This window comes from Taeniopygia guttata, chromosome 3 (genome assembly GCF_048771995.1).
Source record: "Taeniopygia guttata chromosome 3, bTaeGut7.mat, whole genome shotgun sequence".
Taxonomy (NCBI): Eukaryota; Metazoa; Chordata; class Aves; order Passeriformes; family Estrildidae; genus Taeniopygia; species Taeniopygia guttata.
In genome coordinates this window covers 25,821,873-25,849,407 of record NC_133027.1, presented here as the reverse complement: position 1 = coordinate 25,849,407, position 27,535 = coordinate 25,821,873, and the positions used below count along the sequence as shown (strand labels likewise).

Below are 27,535 nucleotides of genomic sequence, written 5' to 3'. Positions count from 1 at the left end.
ACAGAGCCATAAAATGCACACTGCAGCTTGCACATTAAACCCAAAGGTTACAACAAATAAATGCTGTGCATCCCCTGAGAATACTCTCTCAAGGAAGGAAGGCAGATTGCCACGTGAGAAGAATGGCAACAGCTCCATGTGCAGCAGCAGTTTCAGGCCTTGTGCAGGAAGGGGGAAACTGAGGTTTCCCTCTAGCCACGCTGCCCAAGACCTTTGTGACTCTTGTATGACATGCCAGGCTCATGGCCAGCGCCGGGGGCTGCAGGCGGGAGTGAGAATGGGACACACACACTGTACTGCTGCACAGTGGCAACTTCCAAAGCTTCAGCAGAGCCACAGTGAGGCTGGGCACCCATACAAAAGTGAGCTGTTGTAAACTATCCCAAATCACAGAACAGATGGGACCATTTCAAAATTATATTTAAAAGTAATTTCAGTCAATCACTTTTGGCTGTTGTTTATGCTTACCCTTTTGTACATGCTGTCTTATTTGAAAGTAAATGTTCCTTTTTGAACTGGTTGGTCTGGAATTTCCACTTCCAGAATGATGGAATGCAGTGATCAAGCTGCTTTGGAAAAGTTTTTATAAGTATTTTTAAGTCAAAAAATCCAAAGAAATAGCTCAATCTGAAGGGGCAAAATGAAATTGAAGAGCAATAATAAGGAACAAAATCCTCCTTAAAATGTTGGGGGCTACTGACAGAGACTTGGGGATAAATTTTACATCTTCTAGCCCTTCTTTCTGAGTGGTTGGTCCAGTAGCCCCCAACATCCTTCTTAGTTCCATGGGAATCTCCAGCAGCCTTCCTTCTTCCTATAGCACACTGGCTTTGTTTTCATTGCCATGCGGAGAAGCAGACACATAGATGCCTAGCATTTGTCAGCTCATTTTTCCATCTTGGCAGAAAATAGTGAGAAAAAAAACAATCAACAGAGTGGGATGAATTCTACAATTGTTAGGTAATGTTACCTTAAGAAGCAACAAACTTAGAATTATTGTTTTTTTGCCACAGTAGATTTCTTAAACCAAAATGAAACATTATACTTTAAGAGCACCATTGAAACAAATACAATTATTGCAGAACAAGACATGTACATACCGCTTGAGTAAAAATTCTAGAAATCCACAGATATTTATTCAGAGTTATACTGCTGCAAGTGCTGCATATTGCAATGATCAATGTTAAACATATTTACACAGCGGAGTTATTTCCATCTTTTTTCACAAACCTGTAAAGTTACACTCAACCTATTCCAATAAACCTAGCTGTAAGTTATGGAAGCAGTTTCACCTAGTGAAGAAGCAGGAGAAAATTCTTCATCACTCTGTCCTGAAGGTTATAATAACTCAGAAAAGTTAAAAAAAGGATACATAAAGAGGCAATTTAGGATTTTTTACTGTCTAGACAGAAAATATATGAGACTGCAACAGCCAACTGTACCATGGACACAGGAGATGTATTGTACTCCCTGGTATGATGCAAACAGGTAAATGGAACAGTGTTTGGTTTTTTAGGGGTTTTTTGGGTCTCCTTGTTTGGGTGGGGTTATTTTTGTGTTTTGTTTCATTTCCTTTTACAGTGTAGTTACTATGTACAAGGAAGAGAAAAAAAGGACCAGAAACTACCCCAGCTAAAGTACCTCCAGCATAACACCCAATTTACTCACATTGATCCAAATTATTAAGCCTCAAAAGCCAGCCTGGTTTCTTCCAGACTAGAAAGTCACTGCAGACACATTAACTGTCAGGATTACAATTTCTGACCACCTAAATTCTGCTCTGGTCTACCCTAATGGGCCCAGATCTTTCTGGCACAGAGACAGACATCTCACCTTTCCCATGTCTCTGCCTTTAAAGTTTCTAAGTTAAGCTTTCCTCCATTTTTTTTTTTTTTTGGAGGTACCAGGTTATTCCATCTATCCCTGGTCTTTTTGTGTCCCAGGTTGATAAAAGAAGTCTGCATGGAGCTGAAGAAGAGCCAGTATCTCCCCTGGACTACCCCTGTAGGAGCATCACTGATGAAGATGAGCAATCAGGTAGTAAAGCAGGCAAGGACAAGAGAAGAGGTATCTGTTGATTGAGAAATTAGGTCAACAGAAGAAGAAATCCTTCCTTTTGGTCCTTGTATCTGTCTCTGCTTCTTTATTTTAGCTTAGAGGACAAACAAATTATAGAAGCATGGGGTTGCATGATGCATTTAGAAATTGAATCCTAGTTGGCTACATAAGAAACCTGTGTAAGTGCTGCTGAATCTTAATCTCCCACACCCGGTACTTATTTTAAAAATATTGCCTATCCCGAAAATCAGGACTTGGGACTGCCCTCTCTCAGGTGTAAATCAGCATGGATATTACCTCAGTGTTGTTTAGATGTAGCAGCTGTGGGCTCTAGTATTAGCTGGAAGTAATGAATACTGTTTTACAGCAAGCAGAATGCATTCATTCATGCTACTTTCACATTATCATTGGTTTGCAGTTTTTCATCTATACGGGGAATATGCATCATGTACATAAAAAGAAAATCCAAACCAGGAAAAAAAAAAAAAACAAACCAAAAAGGTGTTTGAGAAACTCTGTCATCAGGTTGCTGTTTTCTGTACCCATTTTTCTGGTGATGATCCTTTCATGCCTGCATCATCACCATACTGAAAGCAATTTAATTGCATGTTTCCTAGGTGTCATTTCCTGTAATTGATTACTACCTAAAGTAAAACTCAAAGAACACTCTGTTCTTACTTGAAAGTCAGTAAAGAAACATCTGCAAAACCAGAGTTTGTTAATATGCACTTTATTCTGGAGCATTTGACTACCTTGTCAGATCAAACAAATCAGTATTAACTATTGACTGATTATTTATTTAATACTATAAATATAATATAGATGAAAATATCATGCGATGTAATAACTTATCATGTGCAGACTACTGTCACACTGGTACATTGACACTGAACCTCAAAAACTGGGGGTGGTTTAAATGCCAGTTTTGTCATCTCTTCTGTAGCCATGTGTATAATTTTGTCAGCACTAAAGAACAGAGATATCTGACCAGGCTGTGAACTTTGGCACTTCAGATACGTTAGCAGACTCATATATATATATACATATATATATATACACATATATATATACATATATATATGTGTGTATATATGTATATATATATATATATATATATATATATATATATATATATATGTTTCTCTGGAGCATCATTATGCATTGATGCTGATGCTATGCTGGACACATGAATGCATGGGTAACAGTGTGAGGAGAGAAAAAGAAAATTTCTGATTTCTGTCAGGAAATGAGGAAAAACTGAAGACCAGGTGCTTTACAATGATTGTGTGGTTTTGATCTGTGAAATTTTCATCAGACAATGAACACCACAGACTAGACCTGCTTGAGACTTCTCATAAGTGCTTACAGGAATAGCTATTAACTCACTGTACTGACAAGGTCAGATTCCTGCTTCATATGGCTTTGTGCGACCTTGTGTGCTTTCCAGTGGAGAAGTGACAAATCACGCCACTGGTTCCTGCTTTGGCCTTCTCAGCATTTCTCCCTGCCACAATGGTCTGCTTTCACATAGGAAAAAACATTAAAACTATTGATGGGAGAGATTTTCTTGCTTTCTCCCCTTTTTTGATATTCAGGAAGATTGTTTCAGTTTCTCAAACAGCCTCCCTGCCAGTAATAGCAATCTCACTGAAGCCTGGTGTGGTCACTCATCAGCATCAAGAGAAAAGGTTTTGGAACTGAATTTTCTAACTGCTTAATCTGGCAGTACGTGAGTCAGAACAGGATACAGATCTTTTACCTCTAGGTTTGAGCTTCATATGCTCCATAGGCTAGGGGATACATACAGAGCATTTGCACAGGAGTCCATGCAGTTGTTGGGAAATACTAAGAATGCCAGGTGAGGTAGCCCCTCACTGTGTGCTGAGCACCCTGCTGCCATGGGCTCTGCCCCACCTCTGCTCAGTGTGGGCAAACTCTGCTCTCTGCTCATGAAAATAACAGTGGGGTTCACCTTTTGTAATTATCTGAGATTTGTGTGGAAGACTAAAGGCTCCTAGTGAAATGCTAGCCTGGGCTTTATGAGATTTTTACTTGCCACCTTATTTGGTTTGTCACTTTGAAGCACTGCTGATTTGGCTTCCTGCTGGCAGGGATTTAAAATATGCCAATGTATATTTTGGTTGCCTCAAGCAAGTGGATGGATTAATATCTCTTTCTGCCCTATGATTCTTTTTTGCATTTAATTAAGAGATGCACAGATGTGCATACAATTGTTATGATATAAATGCACCGATCCACATTTCCTCTCACATTAAAAGTATTTCTAAGTATTTCAAGAGCATAATAGCTCTTGTTTCTCAAGAGAAGAAAGCATTCCATTACTTGTGAAGGAAGATGCTAAAATATGCTTAATGGTATACTTCTTGAAACTTCATGTACCTAAAAATTGCGAAGTCATGTCTGTTGTGTTTCAATAATTTTGGAACTCAAGGTAGTCATGCTAGTGGAGTGAATTATTTAAAATTCAAAGGAATAAGATCTATTAATTAATAAAACACTTTTGATCTTGAGAAATGAAAAATTAAAAGGATTTTTTTTACAAAAAAAGATAAATATACGATACTCCTTGCTTAAGGAGATGCAGGTGAAGTAAATGTTGTTTGAATTTAAATTGTCAACTATCAACTTCGTTTATTATTAATCTCTCAAGGTAATGAGATTAACATTTTTATAAATAATTGATCTGAAAAATAATCCAAACAAGTTACTGGCTTGTTGACTGAATAAAATATTCCCTATTAGCCTAAAGATTATAGACTGTAAATTTTTATCTACTGAGAAACTAATCTCTTTTGAATTATAGACCATTGTTGAATATACTTGTCTTTAGAGCTGATCAAGCTGGAAAATAAACTCATGTGAAAATGTATGCATGGATATATAGATAGCTCTTAAAATATTAGCTCTGTAACAAGAATACTCCTCAGGAAAAATAGATTCCCATATAGATAATGCTTTTCTCAGAGAGGTGAAAGAAGTGACATGATGAGATAAAAGCAGGGCTAAACACAAGTCCGTGGAATGTGGGTTTGAGGAGCAGTATAAGAGAAGCAACTTGAGTCCACAGGTTTGCAGCAGACATATAAAACCAATAGCTAACTAACCAGAAGTCCTGTTAGGAAAAAAGTATGAGCAAGTATAAGATACAAAGGTTCCTTCTGGTTTACTCTTATTTTCATGGCTTTTTTTCCCTCTGGCCACATTTGTGGTGTGGGTGGGGGAAAAAAAAGGACAAAAATGCTTCAGGCAAAGCCTTCATTCTGAATATAATCTCCTAAAGTTCAACACTTCATTGTTTGAGAAGTTTTATTGCTTAAAGGCTGCACAATGTGTATGGAAAAAAAAAAAATTCAGTTTAAAAAAAAGCTAATTTGTGGAACATCTGTTCTTGAAATCTGCAGAGCAAAACAAGTTTCCCTTTCACAGCTGGTGTCTTCCCAGCAAATGAGAAGAATGCTATTCCAGATCCATGATTTGTGATCCTATCTCTGCCCAAACATTTGAAGCATCAAAGGACGATGACAAAATCTCTTGGACAATGGCACAATCTCTTGGGCAGCGGCAGTTACCTGGCTGAAGGGAGGCTGTACACAATGACATTGCTCCAGAATATTCCTCCCACCACTAAGAATTTGCAGTGCAGGAACTGTATGAGCCCAAGATGGGTGTCAATGAAGTAACTAAAACCCAGCCAGTTACTTATTTGTCAAGTAACCTGTGACAGATGCTGTCCTCCTAAAAGCTTTTTACATAGCGTAAGAAAAAATCTGCTGCCAAACAGGCTTCTCATCTTCCCAGATCTTTTTTCCTCCATTTTTTTTTTGTTTTCTCCAAACCCTTGCTCTGATCAGAGAAGGAAGAACAGAGGATACGTATCTTGAGGCGTGCATGACATCTTTATGGCACTTCTCTGGCTGCGAGAATAAATATATGGCAACCACCTGCTTCCCTATGGCCTGCATTGGTTGCTGTAATGTTTTTGGTTAGGGAAACAATCATCAGGAGTTTCTGAGAACATCCTGACTTCAAGGCCTGTCTGCCCCATTGATTTATCCACTTACAGGCTGAGTCCTCTGCATCACTCTGGTGTAGGCATAAACAAACTTGAACAGACTTAAGAGCCAACTACCTATCCCACCTTAGAAAGCACTAAGATATCTTTGTTTTGATGAGAAAGTTGAACAGAACAATTGTGAAGACTGTGGCTAACTGATTTGAAACTGGCCACTGCATACAGAGTAATGGTTCATATTTTTTTTCTTTGTTTAAGGGTTGTCTACTCACTGATATCTATCACAATATTTCCCCAAGTAATACTAGTCACTACTTCAAGATAAAAATAGCTGGGTATCACAAATATAGTGTGAAAGTTTGTAGTTTTTTAGACACATAGGGAATACTATTTAGTTTATACAAAGATCTACAATTTTACAGGCACTTAATAGAATCACAGAATCAGTTAGGCTGGAAAAGGCCTCTGAGATAAATTGAGTCCAACCTATGGATACAGATTTTAGCAAGATTTTAGTTTGGAATGTGCTTGTGCTAAACGAGACCCATTTTGCACACCTGGAAATGGAGTCTCCAAGTATATTATTGGTAAATTCAAGGCACTGGAACCAAATGGAAGTATAACAAGGAGATATCCATGTCTGTACCCACAGCTACCCTGGCGTGCAGGAGCAGTGAAGCCTTGGGATTCCCATATGCCAGAAGGGGATGACAGCTCTTACTCAGCTATGAGGAATTCTTGGATAATAAAGTAATTCTGCCAAAACTCTAAATAGTCTTGTTTTCAAAAAAGTTTTGACAAAAAAAGTTTTCTCACATTTTAACTTTCAGTTATAACTAGCATGCAAGTACTTTCCTGCCAGAAATCCCCTACTCATATATTCATCGGTCTTGTCCTTATTAGGATATATGCATACCTTCCTTCTCAATCCAATTGATATGTCCCAAAAATGAAAAGAGTTTTGGTTTTTATATATTTACGTAGTGATCATACATTTCAGAATGATGCACACAGAGTTGCTAGCAGGGTAAGTTTACATTTGTCCTAAGTAAGGAAAACACAAAGCAAAGGAGACACAGCAGTAATTATAATGCCTTCTGTGTGTGGGAACTGGGAAAAGACTTGAACTCAATGAACCATGATGAGCTTTACTTAAATTACAATGTAAGTAGAAGTTCCTGCACAGGAGGAGGCACAGTATTACGCATATAGGTATGGGCATGGGTGCCTGCAGACACCACGCCAATAACCCCAACCATCAGTCTCCATATGTGGTAAATCAATATTAAATATAACCTTTTCTAACTGAAAAAGCACAAACGTCCTCTTTCTCTTCATTTCCTTCCTCCATTAAGTCTAAATATAAACCATAAGCTATTCAGAAAGGCTATTATGTTTTCTACTGGTTTTTCACAGGCACTAAGCAAATATTCAGGATTCAACATCAATTTCTCATGCATGGAGTTGTCAGAAGTTAATTCTCACAAACCATGTGATGAGAATAATTTTTTCAGTAGCCAGTACAATGCAAAGGATAGGCAAACAGATTTTCTGAAGGATGTTTCATTTAAATAGGGGAGAGGAAATTCAGGCGGAGACAGGAGGAAAAAGAAAACTCTATTGAACCTGACATTACTAGCAAGGCAGAACTAACAGGAAGGCAAACAAACCCAAAATATTTCAGCAAAGAAGTGATACATGACTCTGAAAGCAAACATGGGATACTAACACTGTGGACCTTACCCCCTACATTTTTGATCCCACTTACTTTCATTGTATTATACCAATATTTTATTCCAGTTATTTTATTTTAGTGACGTTTGCTTTGGTCCTTTCTCTGTGGTTTGTGTGAGCTCTTGGTCACATAGAAGGTACAACAGTTCTGCAAACAGCCATGCTAGCACAAAACAGCTTTGAGACCTCAATTTTTTAACATTTCACTCAACATTTCTGATGTCAGCATTTTTTTTAAATGTTTAAAATTTTGAAATGAGAATTGTTAGTAACAGTATGAGCCAGTGAAAAAACAAACACAGAAATTAGCTGAGCTTTAAAAGAAACATTTTATTTGGTAAAAAATAAAGGTAATAAATTATTTCAAGGCATATTTTGGTTTGTATTTGTACATAAACAGTATATCCATAACATAGCTGCTATGTAACCCAGGAATGCCATCTTCAGAAAAAAGGATTTACATACCAAGTAGTTTTAAATGAAACAAGCACAGCCTTTTAAATCTGTCAGTATTGAAACCAACTTGATGGATATTCCTTTCCCACACTCCCCACCCCACAAAATTACGCAGGAAAATCCATTCTGGGTCTTGTGTATTTGTAGTATACCTCATGCTTCTTTTGCATCATCTAGATTAGTGTCTCAGCTTTTTTTTAAATCAAACAGTAACTGATTATTATGTTTCCTGCCATGCTGGTGCACTAGCTTTCATTTTCAACTGGTAAAATGTTCAACTGGTAAAACATCATGAATATTCATTTGTGATTTCATCTTCTGATTTTACTTGTTTCCTTTGCTGTGTGTGAAGATACCTGAAAAGGCTTTTTAGTTTTGTCCCTTTGTCTTTCTAGTAATTTAAATTCACATCCTCTTCTGAAATCTTACGGAACATCACAGATCCATATAGTCCATTTTAAAGAAGATTGATCAAAACTCTGAGATCAGAATATTTTCACACCAGCACATGTGATATTTGAAAGAAACATATCAGACATGATGTCTTAATGTGGTGATGCCATGGGTCAAAATCAGACATGACTCAAACAAAACAATGCAAGTACATAGTCCGCAATTACCCACAACAATTACCCACTAGGTAAGGATTGCACTGAGAGTTTTAATACTAAAATCTAACAAAACATGTATGTATGATATGCTTTATCCTGGGATGGCCTAATTTAAAAATCTAAGCATGTTTTTAATGCCTCATTGGAATAGTTCTTCAGAGTAACATTCAAAAGCTTGGGAAGCTGTATATGACCAGTCTGAATTTTGCTAAATGAGAAAAGAACAGACATACAATAGACACGTAGGAGCCCAGTGTTTGAATGCTAATTGATTAGTTGCATTCATTTCTCAAACACAATAAATATTGTCACTGGTGCTCAGTCTTTCAAATATTTCTACTTCAACTGGCATAAATTCTCTGTGTTCTGGAAAGAAAAGAAGAAATTTTTCTCCCAGCTGTATTTACATATGGAAGCAACACTATCAAAATAAGCACATATTGTGGCCCAAGAAATTACTGGTTTTCCCTCCAACTATCTTTTGCACTTAACCATTGAATTTTTAGATATTTTAACACATATGGTGAAAGAAAGATGCATAGCCGTCACAGAAGCTTCTTCTGAAGGGATGCCAAGTAATTTTTAGCAAACCAGATTCTTCTCCAAAAATACACAAAGATATTTGAAAAAATCAAAGTTATATATGAAAAAAAAAAGTTTATGTCTTTTGGAAGAAGGGACAGGCAACTCAGGACAACCACAAGGATATTGTGAGGTTTTGCAGGGAGAAAATTAGGACCAAAGCCCATCTGGAATTTAACCTGGCCACTGCCAGAAAAGACAATGAAAAAGCCTTCTATAAACACATCAGCAATGGGAATGTTGAGGAGAATCTCCATCCTTTCTTGGATGTGGGGGAAACATAGTCACAAAGGATGAAGAAAACACTGAGGTATTTAATGCCTTCTTTGCATTAAAATCTTACTTTACTAGTAAGAGCGGCTGTTCTCTGGGTGCCAGCCCCGAGTTGGAAGACAGGGATGAGGAGGAGAATGAAACCCCCATACGGTGAGATACCTGATACACGCCTTAAACAAACACATCTATGGGGCTGGATGGCATCTACCCATGGGTACTGAGGGAGCTGGCAAAAGTGCTCACTGATCCCATTCATTTACCAGCTGTCCTGCTTTACTGGGAAGATCCCAGGTGACAGAAAGTTGCCAAATGTGATGTCAATCTACAAGGACCCACGGAGGATGCAGGAAACTACAGGCCTGTCCACTCTGATCTGGGTGCCAGGGTCACCATTTCCCACAGCATTCTCCTGGAGGAACTGGATGCTCATGGCTTGGATGGGTGCACTATTCACTAGGTACAAAACTGTCTGTCGGTGGATGGAATCAATTCCCATTGGCAGCAGCAAAATGGTGTTCCCAAGGGCTCAGTGTTGGGGCCAGTCCTGCTTAGTACCTTTACTGATGATCAGCATGAGGAGATCACATGGACCCTCAGTCAGTTTGCAGATGACACCAAGTAACCGGGAATGTTGATGTGCTGAGAGTAGGAAGGCTCTGCAGAGGGATCTGGACAGGGATATTGGATCAGCAACGTGCAGCCCAGCAAGACCAGAACAGTGACTGTCCCCCTGTGCTTGGCACTGGTGAGGCCACACTTTGAACACTGTGTTCATTTCTGGGCCCCCCACTACAGGAAGGACATTGAGGTGCCGGAATATGTCCAGAGAAAAGCAAGAGAGCTGGCAGAGGGTCTGCAGCACAAGTTTTATGACTTAATTAGTCAACATCACAAAACCAAACTCAGAACTACCAGCTTTGCTTAACAGCAAAGGAACCCTGTTCTGAGCTCTCCAAGAGCAAATATTTTCTTCCATCCTGTTTACAAGTACAGAACAGCATTCTCAGAACATGCAACATGTTTAGCATCATGTGAAATGTGAAAACTGTAAACCTAACTGTAACTCTTAGAGCTGAAAATCATGAAAGATTTCAGACCCCGTATAGAGGTACCCAGACATCTATCTGTAAGCACCTCTCTGAAATAAGGGATGAAATGGCAAGACAGTCTTTTGAGCATTGCAGTCTCTTCTCTTGTCACTGGGGTGCTAATGGAATACGTACTTGTGCAAGTGAAGGCAAAATTGGAGGAACGTGCTTCAATTACCCATGAACTACTGCAGCTTTATGTTGCTCTGACTCTCCTGACTTAAATGAAAACAAACTAAAACACCCCTAAGTACTGTACTGTGCAATACAACATTGATATGGGGAATAAATTACACTAAGTACCATGGTAACCCTACTGATCTCTCTGCATTACAGAGCTGCAAAGCTACTTGTTGATTGCACAGCTTCCCCCACATAATTCTACAAATGAAAAAAAAATGTAGTTATCATACAGCTTAGTAAAGTAAATTTAAATTTTATTTATACACTGTCCTGCAACAAATTTTGGTATCTTTTATGATGTCTTATAAACAACAACATGTTTTAATACATTTCAGAAAGCTGAAAAATGATCAAACAGTTGTTGTCTTTGAATAGTAATTTTTCACCTATGCACAAACACCTAATGCCTGATAAGGTTATTGTTTTTCTCAAGGTTTGTCACAAATACTACTATTCTCATTTATTAGACAGCTGGAAACTCACTTTTTCTTGATGTATAATCTTTCTTCACATCTAGTTTGTGTTTGTTAGCATGAATAAAGAGGGCACTGCAAGGTCATTAATAAGAGAACAACCAACAATTTTGCAGTCTGGGAGGTAGCAAAAGCTGTTTATTACAGGGCTGAAGAAATGAAGCAATTTATTCACTGCATATAATGACTGTATGTAGGGGTAGTTTATTTATGACACAAATTGAACAAGCACTGTATGAGGAGCCTGCATCTTCCAGCTGCACTGCCCTCTGCTCCCAACAGTGCTCCTGAGGGAGCTCAGCACCCTCAGGACAGCTTAACTCTGACCAGCTTTCTCAGAGATGTGTGACAGTGCTAATGGAGCTTTATTTAATGTAGGAATGACGTGACATTTCTTATGGATTTCACAACTCCCAAGCCATGTGGCCAAACAACTGTCATGCATGGCAACAGCTATTACTTCACAGCCTTACAAAACTGGGAGTGCATTGGGTGTGTGTACATTGTAAAACCTGTAACATGCAATGCACATTTAGGACACTGAATGAACTGCATCTCTTTGGAAAGGTAGATACACCAACAACAGCTTTGGGAAAAAAAGAAGTTCAAAAAGACAAATTCCAACTTTTTCCTCCAGAAAACTGCACATCCTTTTTCTCTGCTGATATAAGGATTTTTTTGCCCCCTATATTTTCCTTTTTATTTTATGGACAACTGGGCTCCTGTGGAGACATGAGGCAATCACATCAGATATGAGTACATTAGACAGTACTGAGTGAGCATTTTGCCACTACCACAGGTTCTGGAGAGAACAAATGAACACTTGCTCCTGTGGACAATGTGCTTCCCAACCTTCAAAGCTGTAGCTGCAGGCTGGGCATTAAGCTGCTCTTCCCATAGTGTCAAGCAGAGCCTTATCCTCCCCAAGCAGCACTGGGTCTTGTTATGTTCCAAAAATAGTGATGTCAGTACATTAAGAGTCTGATCCTACTTCCCCTGAGGTCCATGGAATTCATTTTAATTAACCTCGGATCAAGCCTTGGCACAGACCATTCCTATGTAAGAACTCTTAGAAAAGAGTTGAAAATGAAAAAAAAAATGCTATTTCTACAGAGATTTTTTTTTTTTTTTTTCATGATCAAGTCTATGAGCAGGCTCCACTGAAGGATCTTAATCTTCTGTGCAGGTAAAAACCAGCAGTATATACCTACAAACACAGGTGATTTGGTTAATTAAAATATCTGCCTTATAAGGACTCTATAATTAGCAATCTACTTTGAAAAATACAGTAAATATTTCTAAATTTCATGAGTGTAGATTTCCCAAAGCTTATTACAATATGGAAAGCAATTGCTCTTCTAAATTTGCCCCAAGACCCTTGTTCTCCTTCTCTCATTTCCTTCCCAGATATAGCTCTACCTACAAGCATATGTCACTAGAGTACAAAGGAAAACTAAAGATCTTCCTAAAATGATCCCAATCATTTTTAGCACCAACTGCACTTCAGTTCAGGTACTATCCTGAACAAATTTCCAACTGGCTAAAAAAGTGTTTTAAAAAGTACAGTTGGTAATGCTGTTGTCTGCATATCTGTGGAAGTACATTGTGCCTATGTTGGAAACACGCCTTGAGAACTAAGACACTCCTTACCCTGGGTCTGAACATGTTGCCTCTGTTGGGACAGAATATTTAAACATAAATGTTTGTTTGGGAAAAATACTTAACTATGGCATTTCGTCAAGGAATGAACAAAGTGGTCACCAAGGAATTTATAAAATCTTTTGTGATTACAAGCAATGAAGAGATCTAAACTTTCAGCAGAGGATTAAGATGCAAGTCTTTGTCAGTCATATAAATAATTAGCATCCCCACAATGGAACACTGCTATGATGCATGAGCCCTAATAAAGGAGCCTAACAGCTTGAATAAAAAGCTGACACTGCTTCATTGAAGTCACTGACATAACTATGGTGACTTCATGGGAACCCAAACAGGTAATCAGTAAGAAGTAGATTTCCATTTAAAATCCGTTCCCAGGGTCGCAGGCAGATAAGACAAATTGACTTCAAATGGTGCATTTTTGCCTTTTTAGTGTTTCTTTCTAAAGAATGATACCAAGACCTTCATGGTGGACTCCTCCATAGAACATTGTGGGACCTTTCAGATCTAAAACTGAAGTTTTCTCCTAAAACTCTCTCCTGAAACACAAAGATCTGTGTAAGAATTCTAAGTTTTCAGCAGTGAAATTTCAAAAAAATCTGAATTTTCAAACAAAACTGTCACAAATATCTTACAGCTAAATGGTTATGGAGTCCTTCTAAGACACAAATTTCACACCCAGGACAGGGCGAGCCAGTTGAATGTTCCGGCTGCACACTGCAGATGAGAAGTGGATGCCATGCTGCTGCCCAAACACATCACCACACCTCTGTTTTTGTAAGCACTAACCTGTAGTCACCTATTATTGAGAAATTTTTTATGATACAGAGGCTCAGATAAACCAAACCTGTCCCTTACAGACTGCAGTTAGGTGCCTCAATCCCTTCACTGAAGTTTAACACTTTCTACTACCACCCTTCACTGATACTTTCTTTGTCTTAGGAAAGGTGCCTTGTCGTTTGATGTGGTGATTTTTACAAATCTCACTTTTAGCTGCCTAATTCCTTGAGAGCTTGTAATAGTCATCCTGACTTAAGGCCATTAAAGCAACAAAATACCTGGCCACACTTAAATGCCACAGTTGCAAAAATATCTGGCAACACTTAAAACAGACTGTTGCATGTGAAACAAAAACTTACCTGAGAAATGGAGGTCCGCAGAAATTTTCTTTTTAAACACCAAAAAGAAAAATGTAATAAAAAAGCTTTTCTAACAAAGACATTACAGAATACTGGCATGCTGTACAAATGTAATTAACCCATTGAAATTTAAACTAATTGTAGGTTATGTTCAAGGCACCTTTTCTATAAATAGTTTTTTTTAATGTTCATTCTACATTCACACTAGTTTAACCATGTAAACAAGTCAGTGAAAACTCAGATTAAGGTCACTTTCAAATCTGTATGCCAAATACTTCAGAAAAATATCATATTACACAGAAAATTCAATAAAGTAAGACATCCATCTACTGCCCAAACAGTTCAATAGATGCTAGGGGGTAAATTATTAACAAGATGAAACCTAAAAGAAGATTCCAAAATTTAAAAATAAGTAACATGCAATGCATTAACATTTGTGTTTATCATTTCAAAGTGTACATAAATGCTGAAAAAATATGATTTACTATTCCTAGTGCTATGCTAGTTTTGAAGAGCAAATCTTTGGAGACAGTATTATCTGAAGTTTAAAAACATCCCCCATCTTATTTACCCCATGTTTATTAATCTTAAAATACACTAGAATGTATTTTCTTCACAAGGAAAATGTATAAAATTAATCTTACAATATCAACACCATATATAAACAACTTCCTTGAGACATCTTCTGGACAGAGAATTTCTGTGAAGATTTAAGTATAACAATTCTAGAATAATTATTTTTAAAAATATGTACATTCGTTCCAATGTCCTAGACCCAAGACAAAATCCAAGTAACTCTACAAAAGTTAGCCACAAGTCTTTGTCCAGTTAAGATTATGTCCAGCTTTGCCAGTCTTGCTGTATTTCAATATGATCAACAAAATGATAACATTACTTGTTTTTGTGTAGGAAGTTCCCAAACTTTTGCATAAATCCTCTCAGCTTGTTTTCATTAGGCTGTAAAGGGTGGTAGGCAGTTGAGTTGTAGCTGACCATATGATTATTCCTGCCATAATTATTCCCTAACGCCTTGCTTTTGATATCTGAGAGATGTGAACTGCTGTTGGCTGCATTTCCTGCAGGTTGGCTGGCATTTTCCATCTTACAGAATGGCTCAAAGCGACTATAAACACGCCTTTCACTCAAACGAGACCTCAGCTGTTCCTGGTGCTTTGAGCTTGGCAGCTGTGGTGTCATTGAACTTGCTCTTTGGAGAGCAGAAACAGGAGCACTTTCAGAAGTAGCATTTGTGGAGATTTCCTTTGCATCTTGATATTGAATCTGTTCTGTATTAAATCTTGGAGTAGATGGATCTCCTGCAGTTTCTATGAATTTACTTTCAAGGGGGCACAAGAGAGGACACTTTTTATTGCTCTCATCAGATGGAGGTTTTGGAGATTTCGGTGACTTCGGAGACTTCGGAGACTTTGTTGGACTCCCGGTGACATCTTCTTTACTTCTGTTCAAACTACCTTGAGAATTTGATGATGAATTTCTTTTTCTCCTTGGGGAAGAATCTGTCTTATTTTCAGAAATCTTTGGTTTTTGATTCTCATCTTCAGAAACCAATGTATCAGAACTACTACACATTCTGTAAAAGGCAGGACCTTTGTTTTTTGACAAGTTTTCCTTCTTGTCTGGTGTGAGATTAAGAAGTGACCGTAGTTTCTGGGATCCTTTCTTCAGAAAACTTGGGGAATTCTTACTTTCTTTCTTTGATGTGCAATCCTTACTAGACTCCTCCCTGCTAGCTTCAGTGAGAGCTGCCATGGAGATTGCCTTGCTAGCAGCCGGGTTCTTCAGATCTCCTTTCACGTCCTTCTCCTCCTGTGGTGAGTGGTTGGTCACACTATGCAAACTTTTAGCACTCTTCAGCATCTCTTCTGGAAGTTTTGGACTAACTGGCTGCTTAAGTCTGTGCCTAGTCAATGTGCTGTAAACATAATTGGATGCATGTTTGTTGGTACCAGGATCCAATATGGACTTGGAATTAAACATAGGAAAACTTCTCCTTTTGAGCATATTTTCATTTTGAAGGTTCTTCAAATTATCTGCATGTTTGTCTGTACGCAGTGTTGTGTACAAATATGACGAGTCACCAGCTGCATTTGAATTTACACTAGGTTTTGTGTTGTCTGCAATCTGAATTCTGTGGCCTGTTGGTGCATCTGATTTAAGAGGAGAGTTTGTGCCAAGCTCCTCTAAATTATTATCCGTTCCATCTTCTACACTCAGAGCATGGTTAGATGTCCCTTTGGGTGTTGCACTTCCCTCTGACCCAATTATAGTTGAATTTGAAGAACTTGCACAGCTGCTTACTTCCTGCTGTTCAGGTAAAGTTGGCTGAAACACCAGTGACGATCGCAAGCGAGAATGAGAGTACAGTGCATGAGCTTTCATATTTTCAGCTGTGTCATAGCTATCATATCTGTCACCCAAGGCCGACCCATTTGATTCTACTGGATAATCTGACTGGTCATTCAAATAGGACTTTATTCGCCAGTTACGTAGGAATGATTTTGTGGTGTGCTCAAGGGTTGGCATCCTCTGCTGCAGGTGGCGGATATGATTATCTGTCCCATTAAAAGACCTCCGTACAATTGAATTTCTCTCCGCAAGATTTACCTTTGGTCGTGAGAACTGATCAGCAAAACTTTGCTGGGGAATATTGTAGTTATTTGCATATCCTCCTCGTAATGATGACACAATACTAAGGCTATCAGATGGCATTTTCCAAGTATTTGGTAGATTGTTTGCTCTGTTAATAGCTCTGTTGAGCAATAGGTAAGGTGTCCTTTCTGGCTTCTCTCCAGCATAACTATGTCTCTTCCAGTGCTCATTTTTTTCACTAGGTTGATACTGCTGGATTGGATTTTGAACATTAAAAGCTGGATTAAATGGTTGCTTATTATAGGCTTGATTTCTCAAGCCATATTTATCTATTTCATTTACTGCATATCTTCCACGAGATTTCCAAACAGGATCTATCTTGAGAACATTGTCTTGCCTACCAAAAAGGTTTCTTTGGCTAGAAACTGAAGCCAAGGAAGACACTGAATGTTGGTACGTATCATTATCCCAGAGTGTCTTGCGACTGTTTACCCGCACTAATTCTGGGGCAAACGAGCTGGGAACAGAAGAACGGGCATACAGTGTCCTGAACTCTTCATCAAAGGATTCAACAAGCTGTCCTGTGATAAGTTGAACCATGCTGAGGTTGGTTTTTTCAAATGACCACATAAAGCTGAAAGAAGAAAAAGAACCATTAGATACTGTTCTTTTAAGCTAAAGTATTACACCAGTCTTTCTTGAGAAGAAAGCTTTTACACAAACCTTGGGTTTGTAAAAGTACCTTCTAAATAAGTTGACAGCATGATTCATGTAATTTGGATTCAGAAGGTCTAATCTAAGACCAGTTAAATTCAGATGAAGATTTTCCACTTATTTCAATGGGAGCAGGAATGAGTCGATAACTACCGTTATAACTGCTCTCATAAAAGTATTCTAAAACAGGATTCACAAATGTAGAACAGTAAAGTACAAATACCTAATGGGAAAAAAAAAATCACTTCTACAAAGTCTATAGCAGGACTAACCTATACCCACTGTATTAACTCTTCAGTCAGAGAATGTTACTGTGTGATTATGTTGTGAAAAAAATAAATTTGAAGTAACATGCAGGAGTGTTTCAGCAATTTTGAATGTACTTCATTCTAAACATTTTCAAAAAGATGCATCTCAGAAATTGAAAAAAAGTTCACATTTTCTAATATGTACACTTCATTGGATATGAAAATTTCTTTTCATTGCAATGATAATACTTTGACAATACTTTTTCTCTTTTCTGCTGTGAAAGGCTGAACACATGCTCAAAGCTAAGTAGCTGCAATCAATTTACAGCTACAAAATGAGATAAAATATATTAACATCCATATTAAGTATGATGCAACAAGACTAATATCATGGAGCGAAAAACATACAATTTAAAGGTTACAACAAAGAAAAGATTTGTTTTGAAATCCTATTTCAAAAAAGGAAAAAATAAAGAATTTATTTATTTGCATTTTTCTTCTAGATATTAGAAAATAGGTTAGTTTTGTTCATAAAACGCTTACTGATTAAGGGGTTTTTTTGCCATTTTTGTATTTTTCAGGAAGTTATAGTGTATCGAGATTAAATAAAATCATGCTGCATAAGTTTTTTACCCATTACTTCTCATAATTAACATATAATATTTGAAAAAAAACGCTGAACTTTAAATTGAGCTCAGTGACAGAGTTCTGAAAGACTTGTTTATCCTGTTACAAATCACTAGATTCTTTTACCAAGAAGGTCTAATTTCTACAGAAATTGATGATTCCAGCCCCTGTGGTGCAAGGTGTTCAAGTAGTGCTGTTTTTCAAATTGGAATGAGAAAACCTATCCCATTCTCACAGACTATGACACTGTGCGTAGATGTCAAAGCATGCAGACTCTCCCTGCAGTCTCTTATCCACAGTAATTTATGAACTTATCACTTACCTCACTACCATTTATACATGTCAGTCTGAATTTGGGGCTGGCTGAGTCTTGGAGGAAATAAAAGGTCAGATTTCCAAAAGCTTACAGTGGTGGAAATCTATGAAAGACAGTGGCTGTGGATATGGCACCCAGGCACTAAGCTGGCAGAAACTAACTCACGTGGGCAAAAGAGAAAAGTGTAGCATGAAAAGAAGGAAAATATTTAATAATGTGTGAGTTAAGATTGTCTCTGCTTTAACTTAGGGTTTTTCCAGCTCTGCAAGGCTCTTCCAGCCTGTTTTGCTCACATACACTGGAAATAAAAGGAAAACAGAATACAGAAACTTAGCCAAACACAGAGAGGGAGACATGGGCAATTTTTAATTTGACCATCATATACTAGAGAGCCACAGAAGCAGTCTCTAATGTTAGCTTTAGAAGATTATTACATGGAGGAACTATCTTATGAAAAAATTTTGACACTCACTTCTCTGGAGTGAATGTTAAACAAGAATAATTCAGATAACAAAAGACAAATCAGGATTTTTTTCTTCAGCTGTAGCAAAACCTATATCCTTTATTTCTTATTTGTGAAAAATGAACAGAGGATCTCTTAGGCTAGTTAGCAATAAGTATCTATGAAAACTTGTTAAATTACAGAAAACATAATCAAATTTACCCATGTGATTCCCTAGAAGAATTTTCACAAATACAAAACCTCAAAATTTACTATACCAACAGTACTGAGATGACAGGTTTGCTACAGACACTTCGGTGATTGATCTTACCTGTAAGAACCATACATGACTTTCTTACAGTCAACAAGAATAAATTTTTGTTCCATTTTTCCATGGAATTTTGCTCCTGTTTTAGAATAGTAATCTTGTCCTTTCACTGTCCGCACTCTCATATTCTGAAAGAGACAATCAAAACATTTTACTTTGCCTATTATAGTCCATGTTTAACATTCAAGGAGCTAAAATTCAGCAGAACAGTAGGAGAAAAGTTAAATTATTGCATATTAATAAATTCTGCAGGGAATGAAATGCTGACCAAACTTATTGCCAGGGACCCAAAATGGCCAGTTACTGTTTTGTCTTCAAGATTGATGAGATTCCCTAGGCCTCAGAAAATGAAATTACACTTTTCCATAGCCAAAACTTCCAAAAAGAGGTTCTGGCAGAAGATATCTTCAACAAGGGAAGGTGGTTTTGTACTGCAAAAAAAATTCTTTCCATCAGCTGATACATGTTTATATGATTTCCAAGTATTTCAGCTAATCATAGAGAACACTTAAAAGAGCCAGGATCACTTTTATTTTAATTGAACAAATCTACAAATACATACATCCTACTCTGAGATCATCCACCAAATGATACCACTTAGTGCTAGAATCCCTTGCAGATTTACCACCAATAAAATTCATCTATCAGCTTTGCACCATGAGATCAATCATATTTTTAAGTTCAGGGACACTAACACAACGGGCAGAGGTAGCACAAACTCAATGCAGAAGCTAATTTTGAATTCTATTAAGATTTATGCTTTATTCATGCAAACTCAGTAAATGGCACTTGGGAAATTTTCCACGCCGGATCTAAAAATGCGAATTTTTTTTTCCCAGACTACTGATGAACTGATTCAGCTAAGTCAGCATCTTCTAATTTTTCTCTCTCTACTGTCATGTGGGTTTTTATGATCATAGAAATAGAAAATTTGAAGGAAGTTGTTACTATACCTTATAGACTGTACTAATAACAATTTTCAAAAAGTTCTTATGGAGATGTAGAAAAAAAGATAAATTTAACAGAAATTGTTACACAAAAGCTGCTTACTTATAGAAAAGCTAAAATTTATATTCAATGCAAACCAACCTAAAAGCATCTACTTTATGTAACTATGGAACACAAAATACTTCACGAGACATAAAAGCAGCTTGGAATATAACTGTGAATGATCACAATATTTACTGTAGTTTCTAGCCTTGGAATAGTTTTTCTAGCAACCCTAAGTTTTCCTGTGGGAGTAAAATCCATAATTTAGAATTGGCAGTAAAAACCAAGAATATGCACAATTATTATATACTCTGTACATATGGAAATCATGGAATATAAGACCTGTGAACAGACAGGAATGTCACATTACACCAGAACTGCCACAAGGGCAGGCTGCAGATCACAGATGTGCTCTGTAAAGGTCAGCTATAGGTGGAAGGGCTGTTCATGAAGCAAATGGAAAAAGACTGTGTGCATCGTAATTCCACCAAAATCAGGAGGATTAAATAAATGGAAAAGGATGGGATGGGATGGGATGGGATGGGATGGGATGGGATGGGATGGGATGGGATGGGATGGGATGGGATGGGATGGGATGGGATGGGATTGGGATGGGATAGGATAGGACTATTTCAGATGGAAAGGATGTACAGTGATCATCTACTCTGACTACCTGACAAATTCAGGACTGACCAAAAGTTAAAGCAAATTATCAAGGGCATTATCCAAATGCCTCTCAAGGACTGACGAGCTTGGGGCATTGATCACTTCCCTAGGAAGCCTGTTCCACTGTTTAACAACTCCCTCAATAAAGAAATGCTTCCTGATGTCCAGTCTAAACCTCCTGTGGTGGGCTGAACCATTCCCATGCATCCTGTCACTGGATACCAGGGGGAAGAGACCAGCATCTCCTTCACTTCCCATCCTCAGGAAGTGGTAGAGATGTTCAAACTTACAAATTCATTTAAAATTCCAGTCTGTAAAGTATGACTGAATTTGCAATCAGTGACATAAACCTTCATTATCTATCGGAGCACTTCTACATTTGCCTAAAACATATGAATTTCTGGTAGATAAAAGCTGTAGGAGTTTTAAGGATAATATCTACTATAATCCAATGAACTTTATCTTTCCAAACAGAAAATTTAAAAAATTAGGAGAAAATATCAATGACATGAAAGCACATTTTCAAATAATACATGCTTATTAAATCAGTGTATATTTCAGTGTTGGTACTTTGAAACTTTTATCAAATGAAAAATCAAACCACAGAAGCAAGAGTTACACTTAAAAGCCGATGAGTTGGAAAAACAGGGTTTAACTCAAGTTATCAAAGTTCTTTAAACTTCATTCACTGTTAGGTGAGTTTTTGCTTTGCATTTTTGTCAAGCTTTGAACACAAATTCAACTCAGTTAAAATGTACAAAGACAGCATTTAAGAATTACTTTTGTTCATGAGCTAGCAAATGTAAAACATGTCTAGAAAATATAAAGCATAAAGTTTATCTCTTAATTAGACAAATAAAAGAAGTATTATCTAGAAGTGCTGTAAAATTTTAAAAGGTAAAAATTTTAAAGGCAAAAATACAGGTGGATACTTAGGTCTACTTCCAGAAAGAGCTACAAAAGAATTAATAACAACCCAAATTGCATTACTGAATGCCAGATAAACACAAATCTGCATCTCTAATTGCTAATCACTTTTGCCAACCTAATGTCCTGTCTTTTAAGTTTTCTGCATTCCAATTAGAAGTCGTCTTCTTGATGAAAATCAATTTTTGTGCTTTTCCAAAGTGATTTTATTGAACTTTGAACAAGCCTACTGAAGAAAGTACTTTTTTTACCAGCAGCTATTCAAGCTTTAACTAATTATATTAAAAACTTTTATTTGAAAGATAAATACTATGGAAATAGTAATTCCTGAAAAGAAGAAAATACTGAAATTTACCCATTCTAAAGATAACCATAATAGTAACCCCTTACTTTAATAAAATCTTGTGAATTAGTAATGAAATTTGCATTTACTTTGATGACTGTTTTACCCAGTTCTATATACCACATAATTATATGTGTATTTCAGACATATTTAATTATATTTAATCATATTTATGTCATTATAATTTGAAAAAGGTAACTTGAGAGCAGATTATACATTTTCAAGTGCCCATAACAAGTAATGTTGGCCTAAAGACATGTCAGTTGAACACATTAAATGTTACTTAGATAATGTCTGATCAGTATTGCAAATTACTATACTACACAAAAAAAAAAAAGCTTTGCCTTAGGTACACATAAGTTGAAATATAACTTTAAGTAGGCATATGTAAAAAAGGAATAAAATTATTTACATTAAATTCCTGGGAGGTTTTTAAAAGAATTGTAATCACTGTAGTCACTCTGTTCTCCTTTTTTTTACCTTCTCTTCAGTATTTTTCCTCATGTAGCTTTTCCATCCCTATTCCCTGATTCGGAACTCTTTTCCTCCCTTGGTAGATCATCCATTACCGGACAGGAATGTGACAAGTGCAAGAGATCATGCTTAGCTTTCTCACATAACACTTCCTTTTCCTGCACAGTTCATCCAGCATTCTTCACCAGCTCCAAACCCTCTAATTAAGGTGCCAGGAATGCACACTTTCATTAACCACCCAAAATCCCAAATCACGCAAACTATATATGAAATGTAACAATGCATTCCACTTGGGATTAGAAGCAGTAAACATACACATACTGAATTACAAGCCCCATCTGGTATGAAGTGCTGGGATTCACCCTCCTGAGGTTTCATCCTCAGGCTATAGGACTCTCCTAACAGCAGTGTGCTCATCACAGCATCATTGTGGGGAAAGCAATCATTCATTTATGAATGGATCTTCTCTCTTGCCCAAGAGTTTACAGGACACTCAGGAACATTTAAAACATCCAGTGGCTGCAGTTTTATGACAGCCATCAGTGCTATCCAGTTAAATGACACTCAGTGATGAAAAAGAAACAAGCTCTAACCTCTTTTATATACATTTTCTTTACATTTTCATTCCAGAGAGTGCCACATAACCATGATCTAACACTACACATTTATTTTCCTCAGTAAAATCTCTCCAATATAATAATAGGTACAGTGAGTATACTGGTCTCAAACATTTCATTTCAGCACTTTTTATTTGTAGGCCCTGCTTTTATCAGTGTTCCATTACTTGCCCCGTACTTGCTGTCAAGAATATGTACAAAGAAGAAAATGGATGTCTACCTAATATTTAGCCTAACAGTTTTAAAGGAAAAATAGTCAAATTTCTCATATTGTTCCTCAGTGATAAAGTCTCCCTTTCTCTTCTCAAAGCTGAAAAAACTCAATTGTCTGAGCCTTTCCTCATATGGCAGCTTCATATTGGATCATCTTTATGGCCGTTCTCTGGACCTTCATCAGACTACATATTTTTTAAAGTAGTGGACGTGAAAACTGAACACACTATTCCAAGTGCTGAGTAGAGTGGCACAAAGACTTGTTCATCTCTGCTGGTGATGCCCTTGCTGAGGCAGCCCAGCACGCTGTTGGTTTCCTTGCAGGAGCAGCACACTGCTCACTGACACTGAGCTTGTTATGGGCAGAAACCCAGTGGTCATATCCCAGCCTGTGCTGCATTCCTGGATTATGCTTTCCCAGGTGCAAGACTTTACCCTCATGCTTGCTGAGATTCGTAAGGGCATTGCTAGCCCACTCTTACAGCTAATCCAGGTCCTCCTGCAGGGTGGCTCTCCATTCCAAAGTGCCCACTTGTTCACTATGTCTGGTATCACCAGCAACCTTTGTCAGGGTGCACTTGATCCTCTCATCCAGATCACTTATGAGAATATTAAACAGCATTGGACCCAGAACTGATCCCTGGATGATTCCACTTGTGGCAGATTGTCAGTTTAAAAAGTAGCTATTGACCACATATGTGCTGTAAAACTGCCAAGTAGTTTTCAAGTTCGCTTCTATTCTGGCTTTGAATATGACTTAATGACTACTCAAGACATGACTGGAGTCTGGTCCTTATCACAGAATTCGCTCACAGATAAAACATCATGCTGTGAGAGGCTATTCAATAACTAAATTTGCCTTAGATGTGGAAGTACTGGCGAACTTCTGATGATTTTGGTAACACTTCTGAGAAAAACAAGGCTGCAAGCAGGTCTTAAGAGCAGCTCCTATTGTGTATTTAAACATGCATACCTGGGAGTAGATTTCAAAGAAGGAAAATAAAATCAATTAGTGGTTTAATTTTCCCTTTTCCGCAATTCATTAAAAATATTGAGAGCATTATCAGGTAATAAACAGGTCCTGCCAAATTGCTTTCAATATCCTCCTGTAGCAAAATGGTTCTTCATTAGCAGAAGAGTAAAAAAAGAGGTTTCTCCAGAGCATAGAACCTCCACCGTCTCACCTCATATCAAATAAAATACCTGTCAGTAGCAGAAAAAAAAAGTGAAAAAATTTACCATTAGCATCCGAAAAATCACCTGGAAAAAAAAAGTCTGAATCTGTAACAACTTTCCATCTTTTTGTGCAAAGGAACTGCTGACAAAGCAAGTCAGACCAGTGAGAAAGTTAATCAAAGAAGCTCAGGTAGAGGAACAAAAAAAAAAAAAAAAAAAAGAAACAATTAATTACTGAAGACAAATGTAGTACAGCCAGAAAACTAATGAAACTGGGAAAGAGAAATGGGAAAGTACAGGAAAGGAATTAATTGAGCTCCACTTATAGATGTGATGTCAAAATGAATATTAAGTAAGAAACAACCTAAATGAAAAGATGCTGCAGGAAAGACTAGAATGAATCCTGGTAACCCCCTGATTTCATAGTTTCCTATATGGAATTCACAAAAGAATGATGGAATATATGGTCCATCAATTTTTTCAGTTATATGTTTGAATAAAGAAGAAAACATGCCCTGGAGTCAAACTACAGATGAGAAAAACTGTCTGCACAGACATTTAATGAAGATTTATTAACAAAATCCTCTTTCTTTTCCATACAGAAGATAACTTAGTTGTAAATGTGAATTAAAAAAAAACCAGTTTTGTTCATCACTGCATCTCGGTTTTTTTACTGATTCAAAAGGAGAGAAAAAGAGACAGAGCTGTTGAGTCTGAAAAGCTTTGCAGAAAACTTATCATGAGTGTCAGGACTAAGAAGCATCATCCATACTCCAACAAGACTGAACCAAATCACGCCAGACAATAACAAGACCAGTGCTGCCGGTGCTACATCTTCAGGAAAAGAAATAGACCCATAGAGCTCTGCTCTCTTCTTGCCTTCACTGAATAGAAGGGCAAGGCCAGAAGCCAAGAGTACAAAAAGTTGAAGATGTTTATCTTTTTTCTGAACCTTGAGTGATGTGAAAAAGGAAAAGGGAGAAAACATCTTCAAAATACTGGCTATTCTTTCAGTCACTGCATTCCCCTTTTATCCTCTAAAAAGGCACAGGAGCTAATATGCAGGAGTAGTAAACTGCTATTTTCAGAGCAACAGTCACTAGGAGTAGCCCATGGATGAGAACACCATTAATTTGAACAGCTTTATTTCAAGCTAAACTGGAAACTCAGCACACAACAGGATTATTGCTTAGCTCTTCAGCATATATTTTCTATTTTCTGATAAAACCCAAAGTATTCTAAGTTAAGCTTGCAGAGTAAAGATGTATTTTATTTCTCCTGCCAAAAACCAGAAATGTAAAAACGCAATGTCAATGAAGGGGTTACATACAAACCCCTCCAATCCACACTAATCCATACAAAATCCACTTTAATCTATGTATATTAAATTTTCAACCATAGTACAAATACCTAGAAGTCTATAAAACTGCCTTAAAAAGACAACCTTGAATCCAAAGGAAGTAAGCTTTTGCAACAGCTGTGGATACACACTGCATGGAATTATTTTGAAAATGCATATGACATTTTTGAGACATCACTTTAAAGGCACACTCCTAATTTTCTATATTTTGGAAGGACAAAACTCATTTCATATATAGACATAGATCATTTTTGGCAACCTCTACAGCATAATTAACCCAAGTAATCAGTAAATGGTGTTATCTCAACTTCCAGAGTATGGAAGTATTGCCAAATACTGACTTTCATGAAAGGCAATCACTACCAGTGTTTATACAACACCACAGTTTTGGTGGTTTTTCCTCAGAAGTTCCCACAACTCTGTGTATTAGGCCACCAGACAGCAATCCCAGACTCCTATGTAAGAAAAAAGCATGGAAGGTAGAGTGGGAATATTTCTGAGGACATAAGTCAACACTCCAGAGTAAAAAATGGGTATAAAATGGAGTTTGCTCCAAACATCTACCAAAAAGTCCTCTTTATCCTCACAAATACACCACATCTCTATCTGATTCCTGGACTGGGTTCTTAAAATAGGTGCTGCTAAAAAGAGCTTTTATAATACTTTTGACTGGCATGAATGTAGCCTAACTAGTTACAGAGGCAAGGAACTTCAAATGGAGCTATGAGCTAAGGAAGTGCTCAGGACTTTGCAAGCAGACTCCGACAACATCCTTGGAACTTCTTTATATCTGTCAACAGTAGAGTAAACCAAGCAGTCCTTATGAAACACTTAGTTCAGTGCAGATCATGGTTTATATTCTAATCTCTGATAAACATTTGGGCAATGCAGGACATCTTGTGAAAATGTAAATGTCATCTTGTTATCTCTCTCACAGGCTAAAATTACACATTTAATGTCTAAAAGCAATAGGACAAAGCACAGACATGGAAATATGGATTTTCAGGAAAACACTATTAAAATAGAATCTTGGACCTCTTAAAGTATTTTAATGAAGAACCTTAAAGAAGAAATCATAAAATGAAGTATACAACTTATTAATTTATCTAAGTCTTATGACTTTATTTACAGGCAACTGTAGGAGAAAGGATAAAAAAAAGCTTAGTTTTACAAATATGCTGTATTCCTAAAT

General features: G+C 37.2%; 1 protein-coding gene across 3 annotated transcripts in view; it reads right to left on the bottom strand.

Moving 5' to 3' along the window:
• Positions 1–8,135: 8,135 nt before the first annotated feature.
• Positions 8,136–27,535, bottom strand: part of FAM83B (family with sequence similarity 83 member B) — a 55,793-nt gene continuing 36,393 nt past the window's right edge. For 2 of the 3 annotated variants that reach the window (XM_072926455.1, XM_002195227.5), the window contains 2 exons: positions 19,581–19,705; positions 8,136–17,536 (listed from right to left, as the gene is read on the bottom strand). In XM_072926455.1, coding sequence (XP_072782556.1) covers positions 15,184–17,536; positions 19,581–19,705 — 2,478 coding nt within the window. In that variant the 3' untranslated portion in view covers positions 8,136–15,183. The remainder of the gene's footprint in view (positions 17,537–19,580; positions 19,706–27,535) is intronic. The other variant, XR_012054885.1, reaches the window with a different exon arrangement.